Raw genomic sequence first — 17,778 nt, 5'->3', positions numbered from 1 at the left:
ACGATGACATTTATTTTTTGTATTGCCTGAAATCACATAAAGCCAGACATACTGTAACAGGCCCCGTAATTACATGCATTTCTACATATTAAACAAACAAAAGCATGCATTATGCTTAGGACAACAAATTCAATTATTAGGCATGCAGAGATTTGGTGCACAGGACAGTCAAATATGCATTTTTGAACTTTGAGCTATGCAAACTGGAATGTATATAAAAAAAGGCATCAAAGCAGCCTCTGACACCAAAATAGATGACCAAGAGATTCTAGCAGTGATTTTTTTGTCTTTAAGGACCTCCCAGCTCTATGCTGGAGAAAAGGGGTGAGGAAATGCTATGCTGTTACTCACAATGACAAAAACAAACACTAACAATTTTAAATAGGAATTTATAAGGCAATTGGACTGCATTGACAATGAATGTGTAAATGAATTCATGTTTACAATACAATTCATAACACTCTCTCTCTTTGAAAGGATTCACTGCTCTTCATTTGGCTGCCAAGAATGGCCAGCACGAGTGTCTGAAAAGGCTATTGCAGGTACTGATTAAATCTCATGCAGTGACATTCAAAAAAGGCATATGCCAAAAATATACAAATTTCCTTAAAGAGAAACGCACATGCACATGTGGCATTTAAATTAATGTGTGGTTATTTTGACAGGAAAGCTTTCCAGCAGACTCAGCTGACAGTTTTGGCAAAACAGCGCTACACCATGCTGGTAACATTTAAAAAAAAAATATTTGTTTATAGTGTTCTTTATGTTGAAGTATAAACTAGTTTCAGATAAAGTGGTTCAAATATTCTCTTGGGTTAATCCATTTATTTGGCAGTGTAGCATGTACCCTAACCTTGATGTGGAATATGCTCAATATGAATCAGTATGATCATGATCTGTCTGTATTTTCTCAGCTGTTAATGGATGCCTATTCTGCACTGAGGCCCTGTGGGATTTTAAAGCTTGCCTTGATGTCCAGGATAGGGTGTGTTCATGTCAGAGACATCACCTCTTACCAAACAGAATTAGCTAGATGATATAACTACATACCAAAACTTGTTAATTATTAGAAATATTAATGATGTTCAATCTGTCATGATTATTTACAGTATGAAATAGTTTCAGAAATGTACCTTAAATAGAACACTATTCAGCCAAATGTGTGTGGACATCTCACCATTAGACCAACATCACATTTCAAACCATTCCACTTTGTTATGTAGCTGTTGGAATTTGTACCTATTTTACCCAGGCTGACACCAAAAGTCTTCAAATCACCAATGTCATATGAAATATTTGTTTGTTATGCTAAAGCAGAAACAGGAACAACCCCTCGGGTACAACAGATGCCTCAATGTTTAAAGTACTCACTTGAATTACCCTGACTCTTTGTTGAAATGGGCTGGACAATTACCCAGAAAAAAATATGGATAACCTAAAACCTGATCACTCTCAATCAAAACGTCACAGCTTGCACAATGCATTCAGGCAGGAAAAGTCTCTTGACATCTACCAAACCCAGATTCATCCATCATGTGTGATCTCATTTCAAATAACAGTGATGCAGCTGAGACCAAGGTGGCATCCTATGAAATCACCAATTTTACTTTGCTGTTTATTTCCACCTGTTCTGTTCTCACAACGCAGACTATGCGGTCCACATGCTTTTGGCCATTTAGTGTTGTGCTAATTTTTGAGATAGTAGATAGTACAAGCAGAATTTATATGTTCTTACTGGTTATAATTCTTAGAGATTGTTAATCTAATATTGAGTGTGTGTCTGTGGCAGGATGGTGCCACTCCACTGTTGTTGGGTGTCCAGATGGGCAAGCTGGAACTCTGCTCATTTTTACTGGACTGTGGAGCAAATCCCAACATTCAGGACCACCAGGGCAGGTAAGTGTCAAGCCTGATCTTACATTTACATTTACAGCATTTATCAGACGCCCTTATCCAGAGCGACTTACAATCAGTAGTTACAGGGACAGTACCCCCCTGGAGACACTTAGGGTTAAGTGTCTTGCTCAGGGACACAATGGTTGTAAGTGGGATTTGAACCTGGGTCTTATGGTTCATAGGCGAGTTTGTTACCCATTAGGCTACTACCACCCATATCTTGATCTTGTCTGTTAGAATATGCATCAGAGCTTTAAGTATTACAGATTAGGGGTGCGATGCAGTAAATGATGATGTTGTGAACATAGAGTATAAATCCTGACTACTGTTATTGTCAAACAAAAAGTATGTACTTTGCTTTCGTGGTTTGCTCGTCTTACCCGTCAAAGTAGACAGCTTGTTCCCCTGCCCTGACCAAATGCATGCATGTTGTGTACCGGAAGAGAACGGCAAATCTTAGAGAAGAGCAAAGATAAATGAAAGCCCACATAGTTTTTTGGATTAATTTAGAGTGACCAGCCCAGATCACTCTGGCTGCTTTGTTCACTTACTCAATCTTATACTACTACATAAAAAAAAAATTATCGCCAGAGATATGGTTCCATGTAAAAACCAGGATTAAAAAATTTCATAAGGACACTTGACCCAAAGTCAACTAACAGTTTTTTTTGTTTTTTTTTGCTGAAAAAGCCCTACTAAAGTTTGTGAGAAAAAGGTGAAAATTAAGTGATTGTCATTGTCAAATGTGTGAAACTCCCAGCTCTTTTAACAGCTGCTCAAACACTTTAGAAGTGAAATTTGTGCCTTGGTCTGTCTGAATTACTCTTGGCAGACCGAACGTAGTAAAAAACTTCACGATCTCTTACAAGACTACGTGTGCTTTCAATGTACGCAATGGTACGGCTTCAGGGTAGCGAGTAGCAGCACACATAAGTGTTAAAATATACTGGTGCCCATGTTTCGATTTAGGCAATGGTCCTACACAGTCAATTATCAACCTCTCAAATGGTTCCCCAATGACAGGAATCGGGTGAAGTGGAGCTTTAGGAACAGTCTGATTAGGCTTTCCTGCACATTGACAAATATCACATGACCTACAAAATCGTGAAACATCACCTTTCACACCAGGCCAATAAAAATGTTTCACAATTCGCTGAAATGTCTTCGTGACACCTAGATGACCAGCGAGAACATGTTCATGCGCTAACCTCAACACATGAGATCGGTAAGTGGAAGGTAAAACTGTCAATCATCACTTTCTTTTGGCTGCCATTTACGCATTAAAATTTTATCATCCCAAAAATATCCCACCCTTGCCACCGCAAGGTCAGCACTTGCCACTGCAGCACTAATACAATTTGTTAGAGTGGGGTCTAACTTCTGGGCAGCACTCAAATTTTCCTTACCCACGACATAGTCTTTCTCCAATGGAAACTTGGGCTTCTGCTCCGCAATCCCATCCTCCTTAACAGATAACCTGCACTCTACCTGCTTAAGGGGTACATTCAGAAAAGAATCAGACAAGTCAATAACATCCTGAAAACTTTTCGATTGAGATCTTGTAACCACACAAGCTGGAAAAACTAGTGGAAAGGTTACAGAGAGATCTGGTATCTCAGAAATTACTGGCTTGCTTACGACAATTGGACTGGGAAAAACTGTACCACCAGCAAGATCATTTCCCAATATGATACTGACATGCTCAACGGGCAACTTCTTACAAACCCCCATCTGTACTTGGCCTGAAACTAAGTCTGACTTCAAGTTAAAAGTGTGCAAAGGAATACTAATACATCCCATTTCGATACCCCGCACTAGCGTGTTGGCACTTGCATACGATGAATCACAAAACTGTAACACATCCTCCAATACGAGAGATTGTGCCGATCCAGTGTCCCTTAAAATCTGAACACACTTAACTGTAGAGTCTCCTACAAGGGACACATAGCCTGTCAGCATAAAAGGACTAAATGAAGAAGCATCCTGGGTAACTGAATCAGGAACTGCCTGTACAGTCGCCGCACTTTTAGGTCTAGCCTTTTGCTTCCAAGCGCTACACTCAGCAATCATGTGACCAGGATCAAGACAATAAAAACAAACCCTCCTCCTCTCTGTGCCCTTTAAAACTGCTTTTCCACCACCAGACATTTTGACTTTACCATTAGGCACAGTACGCATGACGGACTCCGTGACGAAAGGCGCTTTAAACTGACGTACCGAAGAAAAGACGGTTCGGTGAGTAAGTGCGAACTCGTCAGCGAGCACAGCCGCATCAGTGATTTTGAATACTTTTTGCTCATTTAAATGAACAACAACGTTCTCCGGTAAGCAATTCTTAAAATCTTCAAGTAAGATTAATTCTTGCAATTCCTCGTAAGTGGTAATCTTACAAGCGCGGCACCACTTCTCAAACAGAAATTTCTTTTCCCTTGCAAACTCCACATGAGTCTGTTTGGGCTGCTTTAAACATGCCCTAAACCTCTGTCTATAGGCTTCTGGAACCAACTCATATGCTCTCAATACTACTGCTTTCACTGCATCATAGTCTAACGACTCTTCAATTGGTAAGGCAGCACACACCTCCTGCGCTTTGCCTACTAGGTTACACTGCAGTAGTAAAGCACACATATCTTTTGACCAGTTTAACTTTGCAGCCACACGCTCAAATGCTACAAAGTAGGCATCTACCTCTGACTCACGGAAAGGCGGAACCAATTTAACATACCTACTTATGTCAAATTCAGGACCGGTTATTCCACTATCGCCAGTAGGAGACGCTCTAGCCCGAGGAATAGGAACTGGACGACTACGCAAAGTTTCTACTTCTACCTCAAGCCTGCGTAATTTCACATCATGATCAGCTTGAACTTCACGAGCTTTTAATCGTAGCATTTACGTCTCGTATTCTTGCTTTTTCAATGCAAGATCAAGCTCCTTTAATCTCACAGCTACGTGAGGATCTACTAATGCTACACTCTTATTACTAGTAACGGAGTTAGAGTCAATCTCTGCACCAGCATCTTCCTCATCCCTCTGCTCTAAAACTTTATAAGGAAAGATGCCAGTTTCCACCAATTTAACATATAACTCTTCCTTAATCACATGTTTCCTAGCAGCCCTAGAAACAGCGATATTATAAAAATCTGCTATCAAAATAAGATCTACCTTTCTACAGTTATTAAACTCTTCCAAAGAAGGAGATAAGGTAAACTTCAATAAATCAAAGTCCATATTTCCACTAATATGACTCCTCCCCTACCAAAGACTAAAGCATCCACACAAACTTTATACCTCAGCAATACGGGAAACAAACGTGATGATATTAACATACACAAGTAACTAAACGGATGGACGAGCCCCCAATTGTTACGTTCTCCTCGTGTCTAGGGGTGGAAGAGAAGTAACAAAACGAATTAAGATAGCAGCTTTTTATCTACTAACCTGAATACAATGTCTAATTGGCTTTTCCCCTCTCCCAAAAAGATTTTATTTACAAACTCAAATATCCAAAACAGGGAGCAAGGCCAAAATAACAAACATAACAGTTCTAACTTAGTGTTAAAGAAACTCAGGTAACCTCACAAAAGAAAATATCAAATAAACAACAGAAGTCTTACCTGGCTCCCTTACTAACTCAACACATGAGAAAAGATGACCAAAAGTAAATGGCGTCCTCCTCCCTACTGCTCCTTCTTAAAATAAGTAAGTAAACAAAAACAAAGAACTCAAGTTTCGGAAAAAAAGAGTAGGAATGGGGTTGTAGTAATGACTAAGATGACAACGGGTGAAGTTGAAGTTAAGGCTAGCACCTTAGCACAAATAACAAGCTAACACATAACACAAGCAATAGCACACAAGCTAATGTCTAAGGCAGGAGAAAACACAATCTTCTCTAGTGAGCGGGTCAGAAAGCAGGAGGGCACCTTCTGCTCTGCTCTGCTCTGCTCTGCTCTGCTCTGCTCTGCTCTGCCCTGCCCTGCCCTGCCCTGCCAATAACTTAATAACCATGCACTACCATATTTTGACTAGTCCGGCTCACTTTTTTCTGGAATTCTTTCATCTGTGTTTGGTGACAATTTGAAGCCGAAGCATGGCTTCTTTGTGTATGTGTATATGTGTATACCAACAGAGAGAGAGAGAGACAGACACACACAGAACATACACATACTTCGCCACGGGACATCACACCCCCACCACCAAAAATCAACCTACTATGTTGATTCAACAAAACACCTAAAAGGCCCATGACATGACGTTTGACATAACATTGTCCGTCCCACGTTTGTATTTGATTTCTAAGTTGAAGCCATGCAACACCAAGGACCAGCACATAATACGCTGATTTGTGTTTTTCATCCTTGATAAAAATACCAGGGGATTGTAGTCAGTAAAACCTAAAACAGGTAGTGCAGTGGACCCAATGTATACCTCAAAAACATTGGGGTCATTAGCCCAATGACAGAATCTGATATGACGATGAAGGGTTTAGCATGTATGGGTTTTTGACGCTAAATGAAATAAGGATTATAGAGGGCTAATCTACTTATCAACTGGATAAATAGTTTTAGACGTGAACTCCAATGTAGCTATCAAGATTATTCACTTTAATGGGTAGTTCGAATGAAGAAGACCATAGGGACTGGATAAGTTAAACTAAAGATTTAGCGAATTTGCGGCAACTTATTAAATCTTGATCAGCAAAACAGTTAAAGTTAAATCCTTTGGCACATCTTGCTCAGGGGGAGGCCATTTGACAAAGATTTGGAGAACACAGAGGTGATGAATCTCTACGCAAGACAAAACTGCAGAATGTCATGGACTTGTGACTTTCCATCTTACAGGTTTTCACAGACACATTCTGGCATTCATTGTTCCAACTAAACTGTACACTGCCCCGCAGCAGTTCAGTCAAAGGACACACTACCTCCGAAATGTTTTTACAAAAAGCTCCTTAGTATCCTGCCATTCCCAAAAATAGGCGCAGTTCCCTTTTAGATGTGGAAACTGGGAAGGAAAGAATGGCCTGAATCTTAGCAATCACAGGTTTCACCTGGCCTTTACTCACCTCTTTACCCAGGTAAGTCACAGTGGTTTTGCTGAACTCACACTTAGCCAAGTTAAAAGTCAACAATGCATCCTGCAGCCGCTTGAACACAGCAGTCAGAGTGTGAATGTGCTCGGACCAAGTGGAAGAATAGACAATAATATAATCTAAATATGCGTCACAGTTTTGAATTCCACAAAGCCGACATTACATGCTGAAAGGTCGCCGGCGCATTACGTAACCCAAAAGGCATAACTGTGTATTGCAAGAAATTATCTAGTGTGACGAAAGCACAATAAAATAAGCATCCATTGGAAGGACCCACTCAAGGCAGAATCCAGCTGGACAGCTCTACCTAACCAGAGACTGCAAGAAAACCCACATAAACAGACCAACTCTAACTTCCATAGATCTAAAATAGACAGATTGTAAAAAGCAAAATTAGAAGTAGTTTTTTTTTCTCTGGCAAGTTTGTCCATATAACTACAATATGACGATACACCAAAACGCAGAAAAAAATCTGTGAAAAAATCTCAGAAAGCAACCTAGAGACTCATCTTAGTATAGACCAATATTTTACAGTACATTTTATGTAGTTTAGTATTGTTCTAACATTTTCAGAGTAAGCTATACATATTCAGAAATTGTTGTCATGACTCGGTCCGGAAGGGGTTACATGTTTGTCGTGTAATGTTTCCGAATCGTTTTCACCTGTGTTTAATTGTATAAAGTTGCCCTGTTCATTTCTGTTCACCGTTGGGTCTTTGTTATGTTACATGTTCACCAGTTATCAGATGTGTTCCCTGTCCTGTTCTTCACAAATTAAGCCCTGGTTTCGTGACGTTGTGCAAATACATCCTTCTTCCTCGTCATCTCGTCTCATCATCTCCATTCACCTGCTTCACCATGCCAGATGGTTGTGACAATTGTACAAATACAAGAAAATATATTTCTTGTGCAGCCGAATGTCTTTTTACACTTTTTTAAATTGTAAAACATTTTTTTTGCAGTTTCCCCCCAAAACATGATCTTTTTAAATTTAAATTAGCTGATTTGAGTGGAATTTATGTTCCACTGTATTGAAAATATTGATCATGCAGATTGATACTGAATAAAATTGTATTGCATTGCAGTAACAGTTTTAATATCGCCAGATATCAAATCGCTGCCTCGCAAAATCAATCCAATCCAGTTGCAGTAGTATAAGTGTGGAATAATGGCATTCTTTCACCAACAAAAACATCACATTTCTTGACTCGTAAGGTGTGGACATGGAGACCTTGTTCTCAAAACATGTTGTATTGTTTTTCTATTGAACAAATGTAATTCTAGGTTAAACAACAACGAAAATTTGCTTTTCTATATAAATGTAATATTTCTACTCTAACTAAAGTAAAAAAACAAAACATAGTTTAAAGTAGTCCCATCAAGCAAATGAAATACATGTGTACACCGAAGTTTAATGATAGAATCTCAACCCAAAGTGCGTAAGAAAGTAAACAGTATAATAACAATCACCTCGATGTGTCTAATGTGTCTAATGCACGAAATGAACTTGTTTGCTTTAACAAGCAAACAAGAAAGAGTGGCAAAAACTTTCTGTGTTTGGAGATTTACAGCGTAATGTTGACGTACGCATGCTCTGTAGCGCTTAGAAGCAGTTTTTGGCAGGTTGCAAAATAGGGCAGAACACCTGTTGTGTAGCATCATGATGCTAACAGAGACCTGGCTAACTCTGGACAAGAGTGTGCTATTGCCCGTATTCCAGCTGCTGCGGGTGGACAGGACGAGGGAGGGTAGTAAAAGGAAAGGAGGGGGTCTGGCAGTGTTTGTGAACGACAGATGGTGTAACCCTGGGCACATCATTGTGAAAGAGCATCTCTGCAGAAGAGACATTGAGCTGTAAGCTATAAGCATGTGTAGCAGGTGATAAGCATCACCTGGCCTTTACTCACCTCTTTACCCAGGTAAGTCACAGTGGTTTTGCTGAACTCACACTTAGCCAAGTTAAAAGTCAACAATGCATCCTGCAGCCGCTTGAACACAGCAGTCAGAGTGTGAATGTGCTCGGACCAAGTGGAAGAATAGACAATAATATAATCTAAATATGCGTCACAGTTTTGAATTCCACAAAGCCGACATTACATGCTGAAAGGTCGCCGGCGCATTACGTAACCCAAAAGGCATAACTGTGTATTGCAAGAAATTATCTAGTGTGACGAAAGCACAATAAAATAAGCATCCATTGGAAGGACCCACTCAAGGCAGAATCCAGCTGGACAGCTCTACCTAACCAGAGACTGCAAGAAAACCCACATAAACAGACCAACTCTAACTTCCATAGATCTAAAATAGACAGATTGTAAAAAGCAAAATTAGAAGTAGTTTTTTTTCTCTGGCAAGTTTGTCCATATAACTACAATATGACGATACACCAAAACGCAGAAAAAAATCTGTGAAAAAATCTCAGAAAGCAACCTAGAGACTCATCTTAGTATAGACCAATATTTTACAGTACATTTTATGTAGTTTAGTATTGTTCTAACATTTTCAGAGTAAGCTATACATATTCAGAAATTGTTGTCATGACTCGGTCCGGAAGGGGTTACATGTTTGTCGTGTAATGTTTCCGAATCGTTTTCACCTGTGTTTAATTGTATAAAGTTGCCCTGTTCATTTCTGTTCACCGTTGGGTCTTTGTTATGTTACATGTTCACCAGTTATCAGATGTGTTCCCTGTCCTGTTCTTCACAAATTAAGCCCTGGTTTCGTGACGTTGTGCAAATACATCCTTCTTCCTCGTCATCTCGTCTCATCATCTCCATTCACCTGCTTCACCATGCCAGATGGTTGTGACAATTGTACAAATACAAGAAAATATATTTCTTGTGCAGCCGAATGTCTTTTTACACTTTTTTAAATTGTAAAACATTTTTTTTGCAGTTTCCCCCCAAAACATGATCTTTTTAAATTTAAATTAGCTGATTTGAGTGGAATTTATGTTCCACTGTATTGAAAATATTGATCATGCAGATTGATACTGAATAAAATTGTATTGCATTGCAGTAACAGTTTTAATATCGCCAGATATCAAATCGCTGCCTCGCAAAATCAATCCAATCCAGTTGCAGTAGTATAAGTGTGGAATAATGGCATTCTTTCACCAACAAAAACATCACATTTCTTGACTCGTAAGGTGTGGACATGGAGACCTTGTTCTCAAAACATGTTGTATTGTTTTTCTATTGAACAAATGTAATTCTAGGTTAAACAACAACGAAAATTTGCTTTTCTATATAAATGTAATATTTCTACTCTAACTAAAGTAAAAAAACAAAACATAGTTTAAAGTAGTCCCATCAAGCAAATGAAATACATGTGTACACCGAAGTTTAATGATAGAATCTCAACCCAAAGTGCGTAAGAAAGTAAACAGTATAATAACAATCACCTCGATGTGTCTAATGTGTCTAATGCACGAAATGAACTTGTTTGCTTTAACAAGCAAACAAGAAAGAGTGGCAAAAACTTTCTGTGTTTGGAGATTTACAGCGTAATGTTGACGTACGCATGCTCTGTAGCGCTTAGAAGCAGTTTTTGGCAGGTTGCAAAATAGGGCAGAACACCTGTTGTGTAGCATCATGATGCTAACAGAGACCTGGCTAACTCTGGACAAGAGTGTGCTATTGCCCGTATTCCAGCTGCTGCGGGTGGACAGGACGAGGGAGGGTAGTAAAAGGAAAGGAGGGGGTCTGGCAGTGTTTGTGAACGACAGATGGTGTAACCCTGGGCACATCATTGTGAAAGAGCATCTCTGCAGAAGAGACATTGAGCTGTAAGCTATAAGCATGTGTCCATACTAGCTTCCCAGGGAATTCTCGCATGTTATTGTGATTATAGTGTATAGACTTCGGCAGGCACTTCCACTACAACCACAAACATCCAGGGTATGGACATTGAGGCTGTGGAGAGCTATAGGTACCTTGGTGTTCATCTGAACAATAAATTGGACTGGACTAACTCTGATGCCCTCTACAGGAAATGGCAGAGCAGGCTGTACCTGCAGCGGAGGCTCAGGTCTTTTGGGGTGAAGGGTCCACTCTTGACGACCTCTTATGTCTCTGTTATTTTACCTTTTTTTCATTTACATTTACAGATTTTATCAGACGCCCTTATCCAGAGCGACTTACAATCAGTAGTTACAGGGACAGTCCCCCCCTGGAGCAACTTAGGGTTAAGTGTCTTGCTCAGGGACACAATGGTAGTAAGTGGGATTTGAACCTGGGTCTTCTGGTTCATAGACAAGTGTGTTACCCACTAGGCTACTGTAACATCAACATTATCTTACATTCATCTTAGACAGAGTGTTTGTGCTATTGTCTTGAGCTGCTCTTATCTTGTACTGTCCTCTTCCCACTTGTGGGACTAAAAATGGATCATCTTATCTTATCTTGTCTTAAATTGCCTTCCATAACACCACCGGGGCATCAGAGACCCCGCCCACCACATACAAGAATGCAACACCAGGATGCCAAATGGTTGACAAGTGAGATAGGGAATGAGCAGACCCTGTCCCTGTATGTCCACTCAGGAGCTTTCAAGGGCCTCACAGGCCTTGATTGATTGAGTGCCCACCCCCAAGCCTAGATGAGGGGGAAACAGAGGGCCAGCCATCCTGGTTTTGAAACAGTGCAGTAGTGCCAGGGGTCTCCTGACACAGACCTGCTTTGTTCACAGGGACACCATCTGCTGGATGAGATAAAAGGATCAGGGGCTGACCCAGGCTACACAGACACACAAAGGCAAACAGAACAGTGAGTTATCTGCTCCATTCTTGGCCTCTCTGCTGCATCCACTGGAAGTGGGGTCAGGAGAAGGGGAGTTGGGACCCATTTGCAGCTGTCCATCACTTTCTCTGTTGACTTCACTGAGCCCAGGGTGTGGGGATTACAGACAGCCGACTGCACTTGTGGGGGAACAGCCTCAACACCGATGACCAGAGAGGTGTGGACGTTGGCTGTAGCCAGTCAGCCCAACTATCCCTGGGGATAAAAAAAAAAAAGGCATGTAGTCGCTGGGAAGGTTGGACTGGCGATGCACTGCTGGCAGCACGGGTAGCAGCAGCTGCGCTTCCAATCTAGGAAAGTAATAAAAATTTTATAAAAAATTATAATAAAAGTCTATACAACAGAATAAGACTGAAAACTGGATAAAGGAGGACTTCACAACAGCTTTTACCTTCCTATCCAGTGAAGACATTGATATTGACATTGAAGAAGATATTGAACAGGCCCCTGACAAATTGTGTTTTCATTCAGAAAAAGCTTCAGTTAGGCATAAACAGTCTTTTCAAGGAGTCAACCAGCTTCGAGATTTGACAAAACAGTCAGGCCTTGACTTGATTGTTTCAGCAAAAGGTTGTACAACAGCATGCCTAAGGGTTTTGTGCACCACATCAGAACTTAGATTCAATTAATAATGAAAAGAATAGCATGACCCAGAGTCGGGAAGGTCTCTTTACGGCGAGGGAGGGGTTTAATTCCAATAATGAGCTACTATACAAAAGGGACAGACAGGCTAAATGTAGTCACAGTCAAACAGGGTATTAAAAATTTTGGATCGACAGTAGGTGGTAAAACACCTTACACATTACAAACAGATGTAGCATGCAGAAAAATGGTCTATAAACAAGCATATCTATATATAAGAGAAAATCCAATGTTTGCCCACATTACAGAGTGGGAACATTTACAAACTGGATTAAATTAAACGAGTCCACTAAATCTAAAAAGTACTTAACCAAGGACATGTCCTGACGACACATGTAAATATTAAAATCTCCAAAAATAAAACTTGGCATAAATGCAGCCAAGAAATCAGAAAATTAAAAAAATACAATCAGGAAATCCTTATTAGACCTAGACGGCCAGTAAACTACTGCACAAGATAGCGCAGGATAACGACCCAATTTGAAAAAGTTGATTTCAAAGCAGCAAAAGAGGAATGTGAAAACAGTGGCTTGCAGTCATATTTTGATTTAAAAACAGTCGCTAGACCTCTCCCATGACCTAAGGGGCAGTGGTGGCCTAGCGGTTAAGGAAGCGGCCCCGTAATCAGAAGGTTGCCGGTTCGAATCCCGATCCGCCAAGGTACCACTGAGGTGCCACTGAGCAAAGCACCGTCCCCACACACTGCTCCCTGGGCGCTGGTCATGGCTGCCCACTGCTCACTCAGGGTGATGGGTTAAATGCAGAGGACAAATTTCACTGTGTGCACCGTGTGCTGTGCTGCTGTGTATCACATATGACAATCACTTCACTTTTTTTTTTTTTTTTTTTTTTTTAAGCACCACAGGGTATATTTTTTGTTTGTCAGTTATCTGGTATTCACCAGATCAATCCTTATGGGAACCAGGTCTAGTATGGCTGTAGTGAAAGGCGAGAACCCAGTCAATTATGGGCCTAAAAGATCTTTGATTGCCAATTTTTGTCAGCTATAGCCCAAACTGAAAAACCCTAACCTGAATGTATACAATAGACATGGTTGTCAGCATGTGTGAAATCTAGATGAATGATGGATCAAAGAGACACCACTTGCCTCCAGTCCTCAGTGTAAAACCGGGTCTTGGACCTAGAGCCTATGGCCGAAGTGTCCTCTGTCCTCCTTAACTAGTTACATTTACATTTACATTTATGGCATTTGGCAGACGCCCTTATCCAGAGCGACTTACAACGTGCTTTCAAGTTACCATCGATGAAGAGATTAATTCCGGTTCACTAGGACCCCAACTATGAATACATCTATTTAATTCACTCTGTTGTAGATTCTGTACACAAAGTTCGACAACAAGAAAATTACAATTTAATCTAAGTATTCTTTAAAGAGGAAGGTCTTGAGCTGTCGTTTGAAGGTGCTCAGTGACTGAGCTGTTCTGACCTTGAGGGGAAGTTCATTCCACCACCGAGGGGCCAAGACGGAGAAGAGTCTAGATGAATGTTTTCCTTTTACCTTCAGAGATGGAGGGACCAGGCGAGCAGTACTGGAGGCTCGGAGTAAACGAGGTGCAGTGCGAGGTGTAATAAGGGCTGTGAGGTAGGATGGTGCTGCTCCATGTTTGGCTTTGTAGGCCAGCATCAGTATTTTGAACCTGATGCGTGCAGCTACTGGGAGCCAGTGGAGGGAACGTAACAGAGGGGTGGTATGGGAGAATTTGGGAAGGTTTGAAGATCAGTCGTGCTGCTGCATTTTGTATGAGTTGTAGAGGTCGGATGGTACATAGTGGTAGTTCACAAAGGGGAAAGCTCCAAAAAAAGAAAGAAAACCAAAAAGGGAAAACTGTGCATCCAATCTAGATAAAATAACTTGGAGGAAAATGGTACATCAACCTTGAGAAGAACCAGCTCAAACTGGGGAAGATAAGCCAGCTGACCCCACTAGCTTCTCCTCCAGCATATTTATGGCCCAGCTTGTAGACCTGAAAACCTGGAAGCTAGCTGGTGCCTCCATCCGCACTTCCTCCACAGCTCTGGCGCTTTTTCTGGCAAGGTATAGGAAAGTCAGTATTTCTGATAAGAATGGGGGAAGAATGCAATGCCAAACTGCTCCCATTTTACAGCAGACACACTGTGTTTGGTGATCACATGTCAAAAGTAAGTTGACATTACACATAGCATAATAAAACAGCCAAATAGACAGCAAAAAATGCCAGGCTATGGACACTGGTGGCATCTTAATCTAGAGGGTACACTGACACAGCGAATTCCTCCCACCACTGGCCTGTTGATGCTGCTGTCTGGCTCCAATTCTTTCTCCTAGTAGTAGAATCACGGGTAGTATCGTTCCCTGAGGTTGCAGTCATCTCAGGGGCACAGGCAGCACCACCTTTTGAGCCACTTCTGCTCCACCATGCCCCACTGGAGGAAATCCAGCATACTGTATCTCTCCACACTCTGGAATTCATTTTTGGGTGGAATGCCTCTTCCCTGAGACAGTCATTTGTTCCTCCAATGTTGGCTGTGCCTTTAGTGTGTCTTGCATTCTGTAATGCCACATTGGATGGAGAGACACTGAACATCAGGGCAAACTGGCTTTAATAATACAAAAAAATTAATAAAATACAAACAGAAATATTGGCATGTGGGCCGGAGAAAGCTCAAAACAAAAACATGGCAGGACCTAGAGCAAAATCCTTACGCAATGCAAGGCAATGTGTGTGGTGTGCTAGTTCCCTTTTGAAAAGTCCTGATCATCTGCATCTAATGAGTGGCATGTGCTAGTGATCCTGGACACATCTGTGTATAGTCACAACCTGGACATCACAATGACCTCCAAATTTTATATATTGTGCCAAATAGGGGTTGTCCCAGTTGGGGTTCTCAGTGGAGCTACTAAAAGCACTCACTTCTGTCTTATTATCCTTACATTTTAGAATGTTAATGTTAAGCCAGGCCTTAATGTCAATACTTCTTATTGAAGGGAATTTAGAATGAGTGTCATGAGTGAATAGGAAGGAATGGGTTGCCATCAGTCACAATTTGGCCCAGAAGTCAATTGACAGCACTGCAGGGTGAATTGCAACACTGCAAATATTGACTCTTTGCCAACACTTGAAGTAATTATCAATGAATGCCTTTGAAATGTATGAAATGCTTGTAATTATACATTAATACACCACAGAAACAACTTAAAAAAGGTTGAAAACTCTGAAGCAGCAAACCTTGTAAAAACAGTATTTGTGTCATCCTCAAAACTTTTGGCCATGACTGTAGAGGTGTGTGAGTTAGGTACTTAGGTACTTAATTCCTGAACCAAGAAATAATGGACACAAATTTGGAATAGAATTTTATATTTAGTCTTTATTATCCATCTGCTGCAAAAAGAAAGTAAGCAAACATCTAACAAATATTGTCTGAAGAATTCTTAATCATGGCACTGATTTGATTATTGGGTCTGTCAGGAAGACAGACCATTTATTATTGTGCTATGAATGGCAAAAAAGAACATGTCTTACGTTAAAGACCGCCACGCGAAGACCGTCAAACGTAAAGAAACAACGGATTTTTAAAATAAAACTTCTTTGAAGTGATACTGCAGTACCACAGTAAAGAAGCCCCATTTTACAAATCCCATGCCCGCAGCTGTGACCAATGCCTGGACAGACCCATCAAAATTTCCCCTGGAATTTTGGCTTCTAGTTATTATTAATATTTAAAGTATTTAATACTATTATTATTAAATAATAATGATAACTAGAAGCCAAAATTCCACGATGGTAAACGGTACTTTTTACACGTTTTAACCCGATTTGTGGCCGGGCCGTACGACCTACAAAAACAAAAAATATATCATCGTGTGCGGAGTGGTCAGGCCTTCGGCCTGACCACTCCGTTGTTTCTTTACGTTTGACGGTCTTCGCGTGGCGGTCTTTAACGTGAGACATGTTCTTTTTTGCCATTCATAGCACAATAATAAATGGTCTGTCTTCCTGACAGACCCAATAATAATTATTATTGTTTTTTGTTTAATATTGATATGTAAATCAATTATATTAATATTATATCCCTCTAAATATATCCCTTTATTGTTGGACACTTCAATCACTGCAGTATATGAAAAGAAACCATCAAAACCTTATCACATAAATCCCTTTCACATTGATACATGATAAGATATGAATCAGAATATTAACAATTTTACCATTTTTCCTGTAATTTATCAAATTATGATATGTGTACTTTACTCCTGTTAATCTAAGAATGGACATTTCTGTGTTTTTACGGTGCTTACAGATATTTTGTTTGTGCATAAGTGTTTAGATATAGCAAAAGAGATCTGAAACATATTATTAAACTTAAAATGGTCTGCACAATAAGACAGAACAATCAAATTGTTAGCAAGAGTATTCTCTAAAAATAAGAATCGACTGTGATAATGACAAACACAAGATTTTATTGATTTTTAACAATTTCTGCTCCCACAACTTCCAATACACCACAGAAACAACTGACTTAAAGGAACGGGTTTAGGGGTAGTACTGGCCTAGAAGTTAAGGAAGCAGCCCCTTAATCAGAAGATTGCTGGTTCGAATCCCAATCCACCAAGGTGTCACTGAGGTGCCACTGAGCAAAGCACCGTCCCCACAAACTGCTCCCCAGGCGCCTGACATAGCTTCCCACTTAAAAAAAAGCAGAGAATACATTTTGTTGTGTGCACCGTGTGCTGTGCTGTGCTGCATCACTTTCATTTTAGTGTAATATCCACAGTGTAGGTCCATTATGATGATTATTAGACAGATAGAATGTCAGAAGTATTGCAATTGTAACTTTGGAATTGCAGTATTGTAGTATTGCACAGTATTGTTAGGCTGCTGAAGGACATTTTATTTACATATTTATATAAATATTATATAAAGGGCAACAACCTTTTAGTTTACCATGTTATTAAACCACTCTAATGAAAATAATGCATTATAAATGACTGTATATTCTAGGACAGCTATCATGCTGGCTTGTGAAAATGACAGCTTGGAAATGGTGGAAATGCTGTTAAGGATTGGGGCCAATCCCCATCTGGCTGATGTCCTTGGTAACAACACCATTGATTACAGTGTTGCCACTGGCAACCAGAGAATTGTCCACCTGCTGCAAAAAGAAGGTAAGCAAACATCTAACATATAATGTTTGAAGAATCCTTATTCGTTGCACTGATTTGAATATTATTAATATTAAAAGCATTTCATATTATTATTGTTATATAATTAGATTGGTTTGCATTAAACATTGACATATTAATTAATTATATTAATATTATATCCCTCTAATTCTGTATTTATTGTTGGA

The 17,778-nt window shown here is 40.1% G+C and overlaps 1 protein-coding gene across 1 annotated transcript in view; it reads left to right on the top strand.

Moving 5' to 3' along the window:
* ankrd24 (ankyrin repeat domain 24) overlaps nucleotides 1-17,778 on the top strand; it is a 67,947-nt gene that overhangs the window by 11,552 nt on the left and 38,617 nt on the right. Inside the window, 5 exon segments of the mRNA XM_029001242.1 lie at nucleotides 478-542; nucleotides 666-723; nucleotides 915-985; nucleotides 1,790-1,896; nucleotides 17,430-17,593. Of these exon segments, the coding sequence (XP_028857075.1) occupies nucleotides 478-542; nucleotides 666-723; nucleotides 915-985; nucleotides 1,790-1,896; nucleotides 17,430-17,593 (465 nt within the window).

This window comes from Denticeps clupeoides, chromosome 13 (assembly GCF_900700375.1).
Source record: "Denticeps clupeoides chromosome 13, fDenClu1.1, whole genome shotgun sequence".
Lineage (NCBI taxonomy): Eukaryota > Metazoa > Chordata > Actinopteri > Clupeiformes > Denticipitidae > Denticeps > Denticeps clupeoides.
This window is presented reverse-complemented; position numbering and strand designations above follow the sequence as displayed.